General features: G+C 35.2%; 3 protein-coding genes across 3 annotated transcripts; all 3 read left to right on the top strand.

Moving 5' to 3' along the window:
- The first annotated feature begins 581 nt into the window (after positions 1-581).
- Positions 582-3,274, top strand: LOC143042973 (uncharacterized). The gene is made up of 3 exons (XM_076215474.1): positions 582-906; positions 1,421-1,597; positions 2,351-3,274. The coding sequence occupies exons 2-3, from the start codon at positions 1,457-1,459 to the stop codon at positions 3,272-3,274; spliced, it is 1,065 nt and encodes a 354-aa protein (XP_076071589.1). The 5' UTR covers positions 582-906; positions 1,421-1,456.
- A 9-nt stretch (positions 3,275-3,283) lies between these two features.
- Positions 3,284-4,261, top strand: LOC143042972 (uncharacterized). Its single transcript, XM_076215473.1, has one exon. The coding sequence runs from the start codon at positions 3,320-3,322 to the stop codon at positions 4,259-4,261; it is 942 nt and encodes a 313-aa protein (XP_076071588.1). The 5' UTR covers positions 3,284-3,319.
- LOC143085218 (uncharacterized) lies at positions 4,248-6,267 on the top strand. The gene has a single exon (XM_076261442.1). It carries the CDS (start codon positions 4,869-4,871, stop codon positions 6,036-6,038), a length of 1,170 nt encoding a protein of 389 aa, XP_076117557.1. The 5' UTR covers positions 4,248-4,868; the 3' UTR covers positions 6,039-6,267.
- Positions 6,268-19,978: the final 13,711 nt, after the last annotated feature.

The following is a 19,978-nucleotide window of genomic DNA, read 5'->3' as shown; positions in this document are numbered from 1 at the left end:
TTTTAACATTTGTATTGTATTTATATTCTAAACTGGTTGATAAGATATGTTCATTTCATAGTTTCTCACGAAATTTAATGAGGTATAAAGATTTTCAACAATCCCGTCGTGGCGAAAGGTGCGCTCGACACGTGTTATCATAGATTTTATAAGATTTGATTTATATAATCAAATGATAGACACTTTTAAAAATGTTGTTTGTTTCTTTAAGATTATAATGATAAATAACATTTGCCTATGTTCGTTTATTATGTGTGGTACTTCAGATAGTTTTAAAAAATGCCAAAAGGGGATTTCCCTCAACAGGTGCGCAAGGTCATTTGATGTCTAGACTAATGTGTAGAGTTGTGTATTTATTTTCAGATAGTTTTACCCACGTGTTTGAAACGGAGGCACTCATTAAAAGGGGTACGGTTAGTGGCAGCTATTAAGAGAATAAGAGGAGGACAACCACAGGGCTTAAAGGAGTTTGCCCGTTTTCAAAAGGACAACAAATTGGATAATTTATCCATGGATGATCTGGGGCAACAGGTTTGTAGTACTATTAATCATTTCATTGTTTGACTTGATTTATCTTGCTACTATTTTAAAACCATTTATAGACAATCATATGCAAGTCAAGTGTTTTGTAATACATTATAAATAAACCAGTTTTATTTAAATTTAGCAAGGTTACTAGTACAAGAAGTAAAACAAAAGCTCTGTTGAGTTTTATTTGTCATTTTTTTGTTTTAAATTATTGATCAGGTTCTGGATTTAACTGGTGCAGAACTACAAGATTTACTTCAATTTGCCAATAGAGATAATACAGTTGAAGAAGCCAGGTGGGCCACACATTGTTTGATACTGTATGCAAATGAATATGGGCAACCTAGTGGACAAGATTTAACCCAGTCACAAGATCAAGTAAGTAATTTCTAGTCCTGCACTTTGAATGTAATGTCTTGGCTGGCAGATAAAATTAAATCTATTGAATTTTACATATACAATTCTGCACATTGACTAGGATGACAAGCTTAGAAGACAAATCAATGATCGCACTAGAGAATTTCTAAAATTGTATGCCAATGAGATAATAACCTAAGAAGTAATTGGACAATGCCATCATTTATGGTCTTTGTGTGGCCTTCACTTATGAGCAACAAATTGTACCACATAACGAGCATATAAAAATATAAAATTGTCTTGTTGGTTAATACATAATTACTTGTCTTACTGTGACGTAATCCATACTGGTTGAATCCAAGTATATGTTTATTCATATTTATAAATGAAAATATTGACAACACTGTGGTAATTTACATAGAATTTTGATATTAATAGTGATTCACTGGCATTGACTGGTGTTATGTAATGTGTGTTAATAATGATACCGGTTTTGTTTCTGTTTTTAAGACCGATTTTGTTTTCTGTTTTTAAGACTCCCACTACTAGTGCTAATCCTGTCAATGTGCAGATGAGTGGTGACATTGTGCAGAGTAGTGGTGACAACAACAACAATGGGACAAATAAAAGGAAGAGGGACGATTTGGAAGACAGGATTGCTAACTTAGAGAATACTACAAAAGAAGAAGTTGTTAAGAACTTAAAGGAGAAGGTGAGGACACTTTGTCTGCAAGATAATCCTAGTGATTCACTCATATTACTTACTCTGGAGGAACTTGCTAAAGCTGCAAGACGGGTTAATCATGATGATGCCGATACCTTTGAAGAGTTAACACGTCAGGCAAACCGACATCAATTAAAATTAGATATCTCTTCTTTGTGTTTGTCCGTACTGGGTGGTAAGGTTGCGGATGCAATCACAAAAGCTGTGTCGAAGTGTTTAAAGGAAAAGCAACCTGAAAAGGATACTACTCCAAAACCTGAAGATTCGCCATTGCATAATTTATACCCGCCATACCAGGCTCCTTGTATGTATCCATACAATGCTATGCCTTGCTTGCAACCGCCATATCCAGGTGGCTTTAATAATAATTATAGGGGTAGACCCTGAAATTCTGGAAATTTTGGAAATTCTGGAATACGTCAGAGAGGTGCTTGTCTGTTTTGCGAGAGTACAAGTCATCAGATAAGAGACTGTGACAAAATGAAGGCTGCAAAGGGAAAATAATGTTTTTCGTATATTTGTATGTTCAATTAATTGGGGAATTTTAATTTATTGTGAAATATTTTGTTTTTTATTTTATTTTATTTTTTCTCTATTTGAAATGTCTTCATTTACAATTCAAGGGTCACTGATACCCTAGTGGTTCTACATGTTCCACGTGGATTGTAGGTGAAGGGGTTTCTCCTTAAAGTGCTCTTATGTTGGTTCTTGGATATAGAGAGAGTTTTATTTTCTCTTCAGAATAGTAATACATTGGGAAGTTTAAATTCATTCAACATTCATGTTCCAGAATGGGAAATGGAAAGTGGTTTTAATCCCGAAAAGGTACAAGTACGCCAAGAACCAGCATGGGTAACACTTGGAGGTGAAACTCCTTCACTTACAATACACGTTCCTTCGGCTGAAGAAGTTCTGAATGGTGCATGTGGTGTTCATTTTGATAGTGGGACTTTTCCTTTGCGTGATCCTGATCTTTTTCTAAGCGGTCAGATTCATCACCATTTGTCTAACTGGAAAGATATTCTAGTAGGGACAGATGATAAAGATATACTAAAATGGCTTATAAATGGGGTTGATGCTACAGATTTTTTCAGATACTTTAAAGGAAATTTTAAGGGTCGTTTCTATGATTCGGATATCCCTCCAAATCAATATTTTCAAAATTCAAAAATTTGTAAGCAACATGTTGATTTTATTTCAAAAGAATTATGCGAGAAAATTGCTATGGGTTCAGTTAAGCTGTTGGGAGCAGTTGGTGAATGTGAACCCCCTAGAATAGTAATGCCACTTACAGTCGAACCCAGCAAGCCACGTTTATGCCATGATGAACGTTTTTTAAATTTGTGGGTGAAAGATTTACCATTTCATCTTGAAACTTTGAAAGATATTCCTAGATTAGTACAGAAAGATGCATTAATGGTAACATATGATGAAAAGTCAGGTTATGACCATGTTAAACTTAGTCAACATTCATTTACATATTTTGGTATTCAGTTTGGGGGATTTTACATGACTTACACAACATTGCCCTTTGGTTGGAAAGCAAGCCCATTCATATACCAGTCAATAGGGATGTGTGTAACATCATATTTAAGAAAATTAAATGTACTGAATACATTATATATTGATGATAGGTTTTCAGTAATTCGAGGGGGCCCATTGTAGTTTAGTGAGGAGAAAGAGTTCGAAGGTAGGAGGTTGGTTTATGTTATGCTGGAGGTTTTGACAAGGTTAGGGTATACTCTTTCGCTTAAGAAGTGTTCATTGGTTCCAGAATTTTGTAAGAAATTTCTTGGTTTTTTCGTTGATTCGGAAAAGCAAGCATTTATTTTACCAGAGGATAAGCGGAAAAAATTTATTGAGTTGCGTGAATTTATTTTGTCTTCTAAGGAGGTAGACTTGAGAACTTTACAAAGGTTTTCTGGAAAGTGTATTAGTATGCAATTAGCTGTACCTGGCTGTAAGCTTTTTTGCAGGGAGGTGAATGCTGCTATTTCTGTTTGTACTAAATGTAGTAGGCCTGTTAGGGTATTTGGACCTCTTAAAGAGGAGATTGAATATTGGAAATTTTTGGACAAATGGGAAGGCTTCTCAAAATGGAGACCAGAATTTCATAATAAGATTGACATGGTTACAGACTCTTCAGGTTATAGATATGGGGCACTTGTGAATTTAGGTGACAACCATTTGACTATGGGTGATTATTGGTTGGCTGATGATACTAGACCTATTCATGAAAAGGAGGCTGAAGCCATTTTGAAGGCATTGCAATCTTTGGGAAAATCTTTATTAGACTCTCGGGTTGATGTATTAACTGATAGCATGGCGGTAATAGGAGCCTGGAATAGTCAAGGGAGCAAATGTCCGGCCTTGAATTGTATTATGAAGGATATATTTCAGTTGGTCGCTGGGCAAAATGTTGATTTGCATCTAAGTTTTGTTCCATCTGAACTGAATAAGGCTGATGGTCCTTCTAGAATTTTGAACACGGCTGATACTATGTTGAGTAATGCTTCATGGGTTTTAGTTGATTCTCGATTTGGTCCACATACTGTTGATCTTATGTCTTTAGACTCGAATGTAATGCAATCAGTAGACAGTAGGCCACTTAGACATTTTACCCCTTTTTACACCAGAAACCTCTGGTGTTAATGTGTTTTCCCAAGATTTAAAGGCAGAATCTAATATGTATGTATATCCACCCTATGTATTGATTTTTCCTTTGCTATGTTTTTTGAAGGAACAGTCAGTTTCTTGCACAGTTGTGGTACCTGAACTTTATCCAGTTCCTATGTGGTGGCCAATGTTGACTAGTTGTTCATCAACCTCCATTCTTCTAGGAGCTAGGGGTCAAAAAGGGGTTGTCAAAGCACCTTCAAGGAAAGGCTTTGTTGTTGATGAATTTGGTTTAAGATGGCCATTGTGGGCATTCAGAGTTTCTTTTTCTTGATCTTATTTTTGTTTATATTTCATGTGAAGTAATACATCTGTAATACGGATATTTCAAGTGAACTTAAAATGAATTGAATGTTTTTGTATAATTTTAATGTACCAGTGTTGCTAATCTTTTCATTTATGAAAAATATGTATATTGTTATTGGGTAATGCATGTGCATTGTATTTCTTTTGAGGTTATAAGTCCTATTAAGATATTTTCAATTTTTAATTGTTAAATTTTTTGTCATTGACCTAAAAATGGACCTTATATTTGTCATTGCAGATAAATAGTGACATTGATTTGGAAAAAATTGAGGGAAGAATGGACGAGTTAGATAAACGAATAACTTGTTCATCAGGTCACAAGAGGAAGAAAAGTTTTCAAGGTTCTTTTCTCCAATTTCTCCAAGATTTAGATTGCAAACATTTGTCAGTTTGTACACCTGATGATATTCGAAGATTTTTAATTTGGAAGGATTTTTCTGGAAAAACTACTATTCACGGTGGTCATTGCAAACATTTAGGCCAAAAGGGGGAGTTTGACTGTTTTTGTCCAAAACGACTGGCTTCCGGTACAGTTGAAGGGGAGATTAATCAATTGGTTAATATATTTGATGATAATGGCTTTGGGAGATATTGGGACATTTTTTCTAAGTCTGGTAACCCTGCTTGTGCCCCCATAGTAAAAGAATATCTTAAACTAATCAGGGAAGAACAAGCCAGTGCACATGTATTGCCAAAACAAGCTAAGCCTATATTTTTATCAAAAATTAAGGCAATGTGTTCATACATTGATAGGGAAATTAAAAGTCCTGGTCTGTCATTACGGGAGAGGTATATTCTGTATAGAGATAGAGCTTGGATGAAACTACAATTTTTTGCAGGTGATAGGGCTAGTGACCTTTCTTTAGTTGTTGCTCAGGAGGTAAAAGTATTAAATGATAATAGTGGCTTGGTTTTTCAACATACGTTTGGAAAGACACTCCGAGGTGATAAGGGAAAGAGTAATACATTTGTTATTAAAAAGTGTGATGACTTGTCTATTTGTCCTGTACAAGGTCTGCTTGATTATGTTAATTTTTGCCAAGTCAGTACAGTTGATATGTCAGTAGGTTATTTGTTCAGAATAGTTTCTGAAAAAGGCAGAGTGTTGGATAAGGCTGTCTATTACTCTGTCATGTATGAGAGATTGCGTTATTACTTATCACTGTTGGGAATTTATGAAGGAGAAACCCCCCATAGCTTTCGATCAGGTTGTGCAGTTACCATGGCTTTATCAGGGGCAGCTGAAAATGTAGACCAGGCAATGAAACATATTGGTTGGTTTGGCAGAACAAGTGCCGAGTACTATAGTAGAATTCATACATTAGTTGATGCAGGCAGTATTGCATTGAGATTATCTCAAGTTGCAAATGGGTCTGAAAATATTGAAACTGTATTTAAAGAACAAGCTGACTATTCTAGTTTAGTTCATGTTTTTAACAAAGAGTAAAAGTAATCTTAATTGTGATCTAGCCCTAAGATTGAGGAAGTTTAATGAAGTATTTGCACCATATTCATTGTACTTGCATTGGTAATTAAAAATGTTTTCATCGTAACTATCATTTTGATAAGTTTTATTTGAATAATTGAAATTGCACAAGTTATTATTGTTAAATTTATAAAATACCCATGCATACATTTTGTGAATCTAAGAGCAATGTATAATTATGTTATCTGTACAACACTTATGTAATAAATAATATTAAGAAAGAAGATATGTTTTATTTTGAGTTTTGGGAAGAGGCATTATACTGTATTTGAGATTTTGGGTTTCATCTTCAGGAAGTCTGTAGAGTTTCTGCTACCCATAACTTAATGGAACTGTAGCAAGAAGATATTGGACACTGAGGATATGGTCATAACCTCATTGGCCAATTAACTTAGGCGGAAGTCCATGTGATTCTGTCTCATTTGTTTAATATCCACTCAATGAGGAGGCAAACGTTTGACAGAATAGGCAACGTTTGTACTGTAATGTATGTTTATAGCCTGCAAGTGAAGTTATTTTAATCCCACCTCATCCCACCCATTGTCTGTTTATAGTCGTGTGGTACCAAAATGTGATATACAGGATTGTATGTGAAATGTTGAGTTATTTTTGTTTTTAATTATTCAATGCAGAGGCACCACAAGTCCTTCTAGTCTTTGATGTTTATTGTCCATCATAATAGGAGTTGAACAATAGACATGATAGAAATCATGACACCTAATTGCTAATTTCATGACATAGACTTGATTGGTTTTGTTATACTGAGTCATTTGGATTGTTGTTTGCTTAAAAGTTAAGCATTGTCTTGTTTAGAATCTATAGGAAAGGTATATCCCCATTTTGGTACTCCAGGAGTGTTCGATATCATCTCACACCAGTTCCCTGCAGAGTTTCTGCTACCCATAACTTAATGGAACTGTAGCAAGAAGATATTGGACACTGAGGATATGGTCATCTGCTATTTAAAATAGTCGGCGACCATCATATATTATGTCTCAAAGTGCTAGAATATATAATTATATTGGAAGAAATTAAACTAAACCTCTGAACTATTGAAGGATTAACAAGCAAAATAATTACCGTCACACTCCCTCCCTCTCAACACCAAATGTGCAAAAACAAATCAGTCAAGATGGTTAGATAAGGTTAAAACATTACTTTGGTATTCTGTTAATTTTCTTTCTTCCTTTTTTCGTGACGTTATATGCAATTCTGTGACGAAAACATTACTGTAAAAATCAGCGCAATGGTTTCCGTATATCCATTCTCTTCAAGAACCGGAACAGAGCACACTATTCCGTGCAAATCCTGGGCTTCGAGACATGCCGGCAGCAAACACAGCACCAGTAAAGTATTTCTATTTGCTGTTGGTTCGATTGAACTAATCAAAGAAATCATCAGAAGAACAAACAGGTACATTGATAATGCATTTTGAAACAGTACTGAAAGAAAACAAATTCTCCAATGTTATTGTTCTGTTGAAAAGTATTGTTAATCAATTTAATAAAACTTTCATGTCGTTAGCGTCACGTTAGCGTAATAAAATATATTGAAGTGAAGAGATATCATAGTAATAAGGAAAGATAAAAATTAAAATAACACGATTCTTTTCTTTATACATGTATGTATCATCCTGGAGTTGGAGAAAAAAAAAAGAAAAACACTTAAAGTGGACGAACATTTGATTTTCTTGCGGGGAGACATGAAGATTTATAAAATGAATATTCTTACATGGTTATATAGTCTAGAGCAGAAAATAAATGTAATTTGATAAATTAAATATAAAAAGACAGGATGAAAAAAAAATATGAGCATGCGTAGAAAGAGATTAAAATAAATATTCTCACAAAAATCTTCCTGCCCTAAAATAATAACAAAAGGTCGACTTCTATAACTCTGAATATATGTCATTCTTTGTACATTTATGCCGTTAATTTCATAAGAAAAGGTGCAGCCACCGCCAAAACATATGCCAGAACATATATCTTGGAGACCGCTGACAGAAAAAGAACTACAATGAGAAAATTCCATACAGTATAGTCAGCTATTAAAGGCCCCAAAATCATGAAAATGGAAAAATTCTCGTTTAATCGCGATCTTGAAAAAAAAAACTGGTAGAACGGAACAACTTCGATGTAAAATACGACATCAATTTTTATTTGTTTACAACAAACAAAGAATTATGTAATGTTGGTAACTTATGTAGTTTATTTAAATTTAATAGTACCACGGAAATAACCGGAGTTTGGACGAACAAGAAACCTTTAACCTATCTCTCGTGATGTTTATCGTCTGCTTCATCTTTCCATTGTCACTGACAGCGGCAGCATTATTTCTAAATAATTACAGGTGTTGCATTTACAAGTTATAAATCATAATGAATGATCATATGTATAGTGCTAAAGTTCCGTCCAGCCATGAGAACACAGAAAAACCCTCTAAAAGACAATAACAATCAAAACCAAGGAGTAATAAAAAAAGACTAAAAAAACCAAAGGATATTTACATCAACAGTTATAAATAATAAATAAGAAACAACACGAACTCCACCAAAAACCGGGAGTGAAATCAGGTGCTCCAGAAGGGTAAGCATTTCCTACACCGTACATGGCATCCGTCGTGTTATTTCTTTGTTAAATTCGTTAATGATGGAAGGTTATTATGACTGAGGAAGAATATCGGATATGATTTCTGACACACTTTTGTCATAATGGTCAATCAGCTCATGATGGCGACCGTAAAATTTCTTGAGTAATGACCTTAATTTGATTGATTCATAGCCTTGTCTTAGCAACTTTTGGGAAAGCAGTATTTCTCGTTTAACAAAATCGACGTACTTTAAGCTAGCTCTAGAGTAACGTATCAATTGAGACACATATACTCCATATGATGGTGCCGCTGGGATGTTGCTACACAGAAATGGAAAGTTAATACCTTCGATAAAAGGTGTAGAAAGCAGGAATTAAGAAGCGGAAAAAACACCAGAGACAATTCCAGTTACAAAAGAGGGATAAATTGACGAGGGAAACAAAAGTCAATAGTTGACTTAAGGAAAATTAAAATCATCGCGTTTTTCATAAATTTTGGTATTCAACCTACCATCAGTAGTCATTTCAAGAAAAAGGTCTAAATATGAAGCAGATTTATCTGTGTCGGTAGTATCTTTAATTTCAAGTTCACTGGGATATATTAAATGTAAGTGATCACTGAATCTATTATTATTAAGAGATAGTACATCTTCAATATACCGAAAGATGAAATTAAAAAGACTGGGCTAATTTCTTTTCTCCTTTCTGTACAAGCCCTTGGATAAATACTAATTCATAGGAATACAAAAAACAAATCTGCAATTAGATGAGCGCAATTGGTACCCATTTTGGAATCCAGTAGTCTGTTGGAAGACCAAATCTCCAAATATGTTGTCAATTAAAAGTCCAGCTTGACAGTTATATCCTCTTCGGTGTATTTTTCATAGACTCTGTATGATTTTTCACAAAGTAAGCTGAACTTCCGCCCAAAACTACATATTTAAAACGTCTAGTGCCCATTTTGTTAAAGAAACATAAGCTGACGAGTTCTTTCAAGTATGTGGAATTGTGGTATAAAGAGTTGAAAAATCAAACGTTTTAATGTTTGTGCAATGTTTTAAGGATTGAGATTGTAAATTCACCAATAACTCTTTTGAATTTTTAAGTTTCCACATCTGATTAACACCACTTCTGGTATATGCGGTTTCCGAATATTTCTGAAGTCCTTCTTTGACTGCAGTGATTATGGCAGTAATAACTTTAGAAAGGGGTTTAGTGGAACACTTGGAAGAACCTGAAATATACCTTTCCTTGTAAGGATTCTTGTGAAGCTTAGGAATCCAATACGAGGATGGAAGAACCGATTTGTGGTTTTCCAGGATCTCCTGCTTCGTAAGCGTACTCAGTGTATATGTAGGATTTCCAAGCGTGTTATTTATCCCGTGTTCCTTAATCAGGCAGTCAATGTAGTGATCGTAGGTCATATGCAGAGGTAGTTAAATCCGGTGCTCTGGTTGACCATGACTACTTTTATTCATATGATACAGAATTCTCCATATCAAGTCACAGCGATAATGACGTTGATTACACTTTCGAAGGTGACCACGGTTATTCCTATTGCTCACAAACAAATGCAGGTATATAATCTTCCAGAAACAAACAAAATAAATTCTGCTAATTCTGCACTTACTTTGGCAACCATAGATTCACTGCCCTCAACAAATCATGTCATTAATAATAATACATTTTTATCTTATACAGTCCAAGGAGATGGATTTTTTTTTCACTCTTAAAGTTTAATAATAAATGGAGACTTGAGTCTGAGTGATTCATATAGGTCAATTGTATGCTCCCATATTGTCCAAAATTGGTTTTTATTGGACGATAGAATTATAATAACCCATGATAAAACCTTGACTCTCGATAAGTATATACAAGGCATGTTACTTGGAAAAATGTGGGCTACATCCAGTGAAATCCTGGCTGCTGCCACATTATTTGGATGTAAAAGAAATATTTGGGTACCGCAGTCGCCTGTATATTTTATGCGTCAGTATAAACCTGTTCAAAACATATAGCTACAGCAACTTCACCTCAACAATTTAATATTCATAACCAAAAGTACCAACCAAAAAGCAAAAACTTGAAAAGAAAGTGTACCTAAAAAAAATCAGCTACATAACCAAAAAGCAAGTAATTACATAAAACTGACTCTGAAATAGCACAGGAAAATCACAAACAGAAGATTATGATCAATACATTTATACCAACAAGCAATGTTCTCCCCACGAATTTCAAAGAGCATCCGAGAAAATTTATGGTTGATTAGGCTTAGATGATAATGAAAAACCTGATGAAAACAATATTTTAAATAGACTCACTGTTAAATCAAAATCTTCTCTAAGCAATCAGTATGATCCTCTTGCAGATCAAATATATACAAAATGCAGAAAGCTAGGTATACAATATGAATACCCAGCTAATTTAGAAAGTTTAAAAAATTTAACAAACAGAAAGCATCGTTTGCAATACAAAATAAAAAAACAGCTACAACTTTTAAAAATTGATGAAAAAGATATTCCAAATCCTCCACCTCTTCATGAAAATCAACATTTTAATAAAGTTATGGATTATATTCGTAGTTTTGAAATAAAGGACATGTCTTTTTGTTTTAAAATTTGTAATATTTGCAAAGAAAGAAAAATTGATAGGCAAATGGCTAAAGATAATGAATGTAAGCATTGTCATTTAGATAAATCGCCATTAAAATTATTTTCAGCAGAAAACAATATGGACCCTTAACATATTCCATCCGAAATTGCTGACTCTAATGTTGGTGAACAACAACTTATATGTAGAATCTCGCCTTGTATAAATGTTCACATGTTAGGTCATGTGGGTTTTGCCTCTGGTTGGCACTGTGTTACTTGCCCACAAGAAGTAAATGAACCAGCCAAAATGTTTCAAAGACTGCCTGAAGAAATTAATGTTATTCGTGTACGGAAGCAGGGCAAAAATGGAACATCTAAAGATTTTGTAGTAAGACGGTTAAAAATACAAACAGCTCTTTTGTTTTTGAAACAGTACAATTCAGCTTAATTTGACATTATTATAAGTAAAGAAAGGTTAGCTGCATTGCCTATCGATGGATAACTGTCAGATATACAAACAGTTGAATACCAAGCCAATACTGTTCATATTTCTGACAATGGCCCTGTCCCTGATTAAACAGACCCCGGTGAAGTAGAAGGTAATACACATTCAAGTGTAATTTTGCCTGACCCACATATTGATATCAGGAAAAAAGTAGAAGATATTGTGAGTGATGTTGTTGGACAAGCCAATGGTGATGTTACAATTACCAAAAAAGGTACAATTACTTCACCTTGGCCAACTAGGGAAAACACACAAGTATCTGAATTTACAACACATTATTTTTTACACTTGCTTTTCATTGTTTATTTCCGTATGGTACAGGTGATTTTTACATAAATAGACCCAAAACTGTTTCCTCATCATCCATATTTGAAATTTGTTGTTCATAACATTATTATGAGAAAGAGAGCTATTGCAAATAGCAATTTTGTTGTACACCAAAAGCTATGAGAACAACATTTATCTATTTCTGAACACGAAGAAAAAACTCAAAAGGGTGACAATTCACTTGTTAAACAAACTTCATACTTTTGCGCATCATTACGTGGCACTTCACAGTTCTTGGCACCAGGGATGAAGAACTTCGGGCACTTATACAATATCAAATGATTGACAAAAAAAGCCTACCTGCTTTTTTTTTTACCACAGGCAGTTGTACAGAATACCATTTTAAACCACTGAGAAGATTACTTTCTATTCATTTAAAAGAAACTAGTGGGACAGATGTAGATTTGTCTGACCGCTCAAAACGGTCTTTAAATAAAAAATACACATAATATTTCAATATATTTTGACTGTTTTCATGATGTTATGTTTCCAGCTTTTGGTGTTACAACATACTGGTATAGACAGGAATTTGCTTAGTCTTCGGGAATGGTACACTGGCATGGTCTCTTCTGGAGATCTGACAGGGGACCCCATAATCTGATAAATGAATGTATTGAGAAAAGTTTATCAGATGCAGAATGTGCTGCAACATGATCTGTGTGGACTTCAATACATTTTGGTTTAACGGGTTCCCATTCAGCAGGACAGGATGAAAATGGCCTTTCTTTAAAAAAATTATTATGACGCCCTCCTGAAGGCACTGCTCCCTTACCACCAGATGACAAAAATCCCATAGTTAAGTTATTAATTGATGTCAGTTTATCACAAGAAACATTGTTAGAAGACCACTTACTTTTAACAATCCGGTTTAACATACATAGGTGTTCAGATTATTGCTTAAAATCGAAAAAAGGCAAAGAAAGACAATGTTGAATGGAATTTAGTACAGAATCATCCCCTCGTAAATAGTTATTAGAGGTTCCTGCCATAGAAAAAGACAAAAACGGCTCTTTACGTCTTGAAATGGACCAGAGACCATCCAATGCTTGATCAGCATTCCAGAGTTCATTCACAGGGCTGGCGGGTCAATTGAGATATTTCTTTAATTGTTTCAAAAAGTGATGTAGACAATCGTTCTGTTGATGACATTCCTGCTACTGAAAAATATTTGTGCGGTTATGCATGCCAAGGTAATCAGCTTACAGGTGCAGTGGTTGATCTCTTTAATGATTTTAAAAGTTAATTGTGCAGATGAATCTACTAGTGCAACAGCTAAGTGTATTTGTACAAAGCTTCTGAAGATGTGCCAAATACGGCTAAGGTAATCTATGCCTGGGATATGAAAATCAACAAATGGAATCATTTTTAAAAACTGATGGTTGTCCAAACTTTGTAAAAGCTGATATTGAAAAAGCTAGAAAACGCATCAATGACGATTATCAGGAAGATGATATTCCTATCAGTTCTTAACAATGGGAGCAGCCAGAATGGATGGAATTAGTACAGCCTAATCCACTATATGATGATACTTATACTGATTGTGACACAAAAAGGGGGGGGGGGGAGGGGGGCTGAATATAATCGGTGTCAACCAACATTCAATTATCCACTTCATTGAGGTGTTTCTTGGCTTCAAACCCTACAGTCTTACATTGATACAAATGACAACAAAGGAGATTTCCCACTTGTTAATGTATTGAAAATGAATAATGATAAAAAATTTGCCTTTAACATTGTTATAAAAACAATTCAGAATTAAACTAACAAATTTGATCAGTTTGAACCCTTAATGATGATTGTTTCTGGAACAGCTGGTTCTGGAAAGTCTTTCTTTAATAAATGTTTAGTTAAAGCAATTAGAAATATTTTTTATTTAATAAATCTGTCCAAGTTTTATGCCCCAAAGGAAATAGTGCAAACATAATATCAGGTGCCACCTTGCATAGTTTAAAAAAAATCCTACACACAAGAAAGGACAAAAAATGAAACCTCCTGAGGGCATTTAAGGTAACCATTCACAAAGTAACTGTGATGAAGTTAAAGTTCTCTTGGTAGATGAAAGGTCACTCATTGGTGCAACTACATTTGGTTGGATGGAATTTGTGTGTCGATATGGCATGCAGAACGGCGAGAATTTTGATAAGTCAGGGGGGGGACTTCCTGTAGTTGTTTTTTTGGCGATGATGTTCAGTTACCACCTGTATTAGATTCTCTTGTGTTTAATTCAACCAGATAAATACCAGCATCACTTCATTTGGGTTCTTGTTTGGAATGAATTAATTTGTGCAGTTAATTTGCAAAATATTGTTCGACAAGGAAATGATGAACAACAGTTAAAAAATGTGTTGTTTGCCATGAGGGAATACAAAACTACATCTGAACATGCTCTTTGGTTGCAAATGTTTTAGTGTCACAATTTAAAACAGTCCCATAGTGAAAGTTTACTGAAACAAATGTCTGCTAATGGACATGTTGTGTTTCCTACCCACCAAAAGATGTGGACACACAATAAATCAAAATTGAATGATGTGAATACACAATTTCCTATTGCTCGGGTAAATGCTGTTAGTAGTGGGTTTCATTCTTAATCATCAGAAAGCGATTGGGCTGATGGACTGCAACAAACCATTTACCTCTGTAAATCAGCAAAAGTAATGCTTTCTGTCAATATGTGTACCATTTGGTCTGTTCGATGGTGCTATTGGTAATATTGTAGATATTATTTACTTAAATGACAAAAGATCAGATGATTCCTTGCCTGATGTCACAGTTACACAGGTCCAGTTTCCATAGAACAGAATCCTAAATTCGTTCATGTTGTCCCAGTTGAAAGAAAACTGTAGCTGCAATTGTTGTAGGAGAAGACAAATTCTCCTAAGACTTGGGTTTCAACTATTCACAGATGCCACGGAATGACTTGGGAAAGGTAAACCAAATTCATACATAGTTATGACGGTGATGGTGACAAATACGGTCACCAGTAACGGTGACAGTGCTATTGAAGGTGCACATTAATAGATATGTTGGCGGTTTTGACATGATTAATATGTCATTTAATGTGTTATGCTAAGTTGGTGTCTTATTAGTTCTATAATGTAGAAGGGTGTTATTATCCTTTAATTGAGATTATAGAAAGATACATAAGTGACAACCTTGTTATTACTTTACTGTTGAATTATATACATGTACTAGTTGTGTGTGTCTTTGTAAGACCAACCTTTACTGGGGACCTGACCAGACCAGTGACGGAGCATGCAAGACCCATTCTCTCCGGCGTGGAGTATTTTTGATATTAATAAAATATGAAACTTTATTTTATTCAGATATTTTATTTCATAACTAAGAATTATATATAAATACAAGTATACGTTTTCCCTTTCTGTAACGTGTTTTGGTCCGACGGTTAATAGTGGACGTCGAACCTTACACTTTATAGATCCTTTAAATCTCTTTTTCTTTGTGACCCTGTGTTCTCTGGTGGCCGACTCTAGCATCAGGGAGGCGGCGTTACAATACCCTTTATAAGTTCTCAAACAGAAGGGGTGGGGTGTTACCCTGTGGACTTCCCCTATATTTCATTTGATTTGTTTTATTATCCCATACAAGGAAATGTATGGTTTAGGGGTAAGGATTTCAACCGTTTACAAGTTCTCAAACAACGGGTGGGGGTGACTCCCCCTATATTTCTGTGATTTGTTGTATTGTCCCATACAAGAATTTGTATGGTTAAGGGATGAGGATCTCAACCGTTTACAGGTTTTCAACAGGAGGGGAGGGTACCTTTCCGTTTGGTTACAGGCGTCTGTGTTTCTGTGTATATATTTAATTATCAACTTAGCAGTAAATACAGATAAATTGTATATGTAATACATTAATTTGCAAGGCTGTCGATATCAGCATTTGTGTGCATTAATATGTTAATAAATACAATATACCTTGGCTTAGAACTTGTATTTTACAAATCGACTATAGATTATAATGAGGGCATTGCCTGGCATCTTTTCGTCTTTGGAGGTGGAGTCTGAAAGAGGGACGAAAGATACCAAAGGGACAGTCAAACTCATAAATCGAAAATAAACTGACAACGCCATGGCCAAAAATGAAAAAGGCAAACAGACATCAATAGCACACACAATAGTTATCAAAGGTACCAGGATTATAATTTAGTACGCCAGAGGCGCGTTTCGTCTACATAAGAATCATCAGTGACGCCCATATCAAAATATTTATAAAGCCAAACAAGTACAAAGTTAAAGAGCATTGAGGATTCAAAATTCCAAATAGTTGTGCCAAATACGGCTAAAGTAATCTATGCCTGGGATAAGAAAATCCTTAGTTTTTCGAAAAATTCAAAGTTTTGTAAACAGGAAATTTATAAAAATGACCACATGATTGATATTCATGTCAACACCGAAGTGTTGACTACTGAGCTGGTGATACCCTCGGGGACGAAACGTCCACCAGCAGTGGCATCGACCCAGTGGTGTAAATAACAAGAAGTAATTGTAACAGGATGCTGTTACGAAGTCTCCCAAACAAAGCTCCCATAACTCGCCATTCATATGGTCCCATGTTCATTTGATTTGATTTTTTGTCCCATACAGGAATATATATGGCTTACGAGTAGGGATCTCCACCATTTACAAGTATTCAAACAGGAGGGGGTGGTGGTAACCCCAGGGAATTTACCTACATTTCATTTCATTTGTTTTATTGTCCCCTACAAGAATTTATATGGTTTAAGGGTGGGGATCTGGACCGTTTACAAGATAATAGCACATTCTCAAATTGAACGGGGTGGGGCAACCCCCAGGAACTTCCCTTTAATTTCATTTGATTAGCTTTATTGAACCATACAAGAATATATATGGTTTAGGGGTGGGGATGTTAACCGTTTACAAGTTTTCAAACAAGAGGGGGTGGGGTGACCCCCTAGGGACTTCCCTCTTATTTCATTTCATTTGTTTTATTGTCCCCTACAAGAATATATATGGTTTAGGGGTGGGGATGTTGACCGTTTACAAGTTTTCAAACAAGAGGGGGTGGGGTGACCCCCTACGGAATTCCCTTTTATTTCATTTCATTTGTTTTATTGTCCCCTACAAGAATATATATGGTTTAGGGGTGGGGATGTTGACCGTTTACAAGATAATAGCACATTCTCAAATTGACTGGGGTGGGGATGACCCCCTGGGACCTCCCATTAATTTCATTTGATTTGTTTTATCGTCCCATTCAAGAATATATATGGTTTAGGGGTGGGGATCTGGAGCGTTTACAAAATATAAGCATATTCTCAAATTGAAGGGGGTGGGGATTAACTCCCAGGGACTCCCCCTATATTTCATGTGATTTGTTTTATTGTCCTATAATCAATTCTGAAGACTGCATGTATCTATCACTTACAGTTTTCAAGTTATATTCATTTGAAAATTTTAGAAAATAAAATCCCATAGGGTTCTATAGTAAACCCCTTCCTCCTTTCTACCCCCCAAAATACCCCTTAATAGACCCCAATGCACAAACGAAAGATTGATGGCTCACCTAGACATATTAGTCTACCATTTTATGAAATTCTAAGTCAATCTGACAAGCGGTTTTGGAGAAACGCTGCGGACAACTTCATTTTTTAAAGTGGCGGAAGAAGAGGAAGAAGAAGAATAATAACTAGAATTGCCATTGCAAGCAATAGCGAATGTCACCCTGGTTCCCCAATTGCCACTAAACGACAGCCATTTCGAAATGTTCCATCAGTAAATGTAAATATATCCATAACAAAAGATCTTTCTTTCAGTTTTTATAGCTTTATGTACGTTTTTCTATTGTTAACAATTGTGCCGTTTCCATGGCAACGGCGGCCATTTTGGAAATTTCGAACTCAAAAGTCAAGTCTACATTAGCTAGGCAACATTTGTTTTACGTTTCATTAAATTTGAAGCATTTTGGAGTTTTTGTCGAGCCTGCAACTTTTGTTGCAGAAAGCTCGACATAGGGATAGTGATCCGGCGGCGGCGGCGGCGTTAGCTAACTTCTTAAAAGGTTTATATTTTAGAAGGTGAAAGACCTGGATGCTTCATACTTTGTATATAGATGCCTCATGTTACGAAGTTTCCGTCAGTCACATGTCCAATGTCCTTGACCTCATTTTCATGGTTCAGTGACCACTTGAAAAAAAAGTTCAGAATTTTTGTAATGTTGAATTCTCTCTTATTATAAGTAATAGGATAACTATATTTGGTATGTGCGTACCTTGCAAGGTCCTCATGCCCGTCAGACAGTTTTCACTTGACCTCGACCTCATTTCATGGATCAGTGAACAAGGTTAAGTTTTGGTGGTCAAGTCCATATCTCAGATACTATAAGCAATAGGGCTAGTATATTTGGTGTATGGAAGGACTGGAAGGTGTACATGTCCAACTGGCAGGTGTCATCTGACCTTGACCTCATTTTCATGGTTCAGTGGTTATAGTTAAGTTTTTGTGTTTTGGTCTGTTTTTCTCATACTTTATGCAATAGGTCTACTATATTTGTTGTATGGAATGATTGTAAGGTGTACATGTCTAGCGGGCAGATGTCATCTGACCTTGACCTCATTTTCATGGTTCAGTGGTCAAAGTTAAGTTTTTAAGTTTTGGTCTTTTTATGTAATTTTATATGCCAAAGGTCAGCTATATTTGGTGTATGGAAATATATTATGATCTATATGTCAGTCCCGCAGATTTATTTGACCATGACCTCAATTGCACAGTTCATTGCACAGTGTTAAGTTTTTGTGTTTTGGTCTATTTTTCTTAAACTATAATAAGTAATAGGTCAACTATATTTGTTGTATGGAAGCTTTGTTAGCTGTACATGTCTGCCTGGCATGGTTCATCTGACCTTGACCTCATTTTCATGGTTCATTGGTCTTTGTTTAGCTACTTGGTTAATGTTAAGTTTATGTGACAGTTGTAATAAAGCTTTATACTTAGGACTATCAACATAATATCAATGATTAGTAAAGAAGGCGAGACATTTCAGTGTGTGCACTCTTGTTTCATATTCTTGCTGTTTCCATGGTAACGGCTGCCATTTTGAAAATTCCAAAGTCTAACTTCTTCTGCAAATTGATCTCTCCATAATTATATACCATCATATACCATTTAATGTCTCTAGAATAAATTTAACACTTATGTTCTGGAATGTTCCATGAAAAATTCACCCCCTCAAATTATGTCTAGAGACCCCCCAGTTGAAAAAAAAAATGTATCATGTTGCAGTGTGCATGAGTCTCTTAATATCATAGAAGTTTCATATCAATTGGAACACATTTCTATTTTTCACATTTTTGCTGTTTCCATGGCAATGGCAGCCATTTTTTTAATTCCAAGGTAATGTGCAAAACTGCACATGGTGATTAACATTATGTTATAGTTCCATCAACATTGGTCCATTCAATTCTGAGAACTAAGCCGGACAAAAAGTGTGGAATAAAAATAATAAGAAAAAAAGAATCGTACAATAACAATATGTCACCCGACCTCCGTCAGGGTGACATAAAAACTAGAATTGCCATTGCAAGCAATAGCGGATGTCACCCTTCCCCCCATTGCCACTAAGTTGCAGCCATTTGAGAATCGTTTAACAGTGAATGCACATATAATATGCATGGCAATACATCTTTCTGTAAATTTTCAGTACATTCACAGCATTTTAAAAATTTCACATTCTGCCGTTTCCATGGCAACGGCAGCCATTTTGAAAATTTCAAAGTCAAAAGCCTCATCATTACTTGTCAGTTAACAATAATATCAAGTTTTAAGCATTTTGAGAATTTTTTTACTTTTTTGCAGTTTCCATGGCAACGGTGGCCATTTTGGAAATTCCAAAGTCAAAAGTCTCATCCAGACT

This window comes from Mytilus galloprovincialis, chromosome 8 (genome assembly GCF_965363235.1).
Source record: "Mytilus galloprovincialis chromosome 8, xbMytGall1.hap1.1, whole genome shotgun sequence".
In the NCBI taxonomy this organism is placed as follows: domain Eukaryota; kingdom Metazoa; phylum Mollusca; class Bivalvia; order Mytilida; family Mytilidae; genus Mytilus; species Mytilus galloprovincialis.
This window is presented reverse-complemented; position numbering and strand designations above follow the sequence as displayed.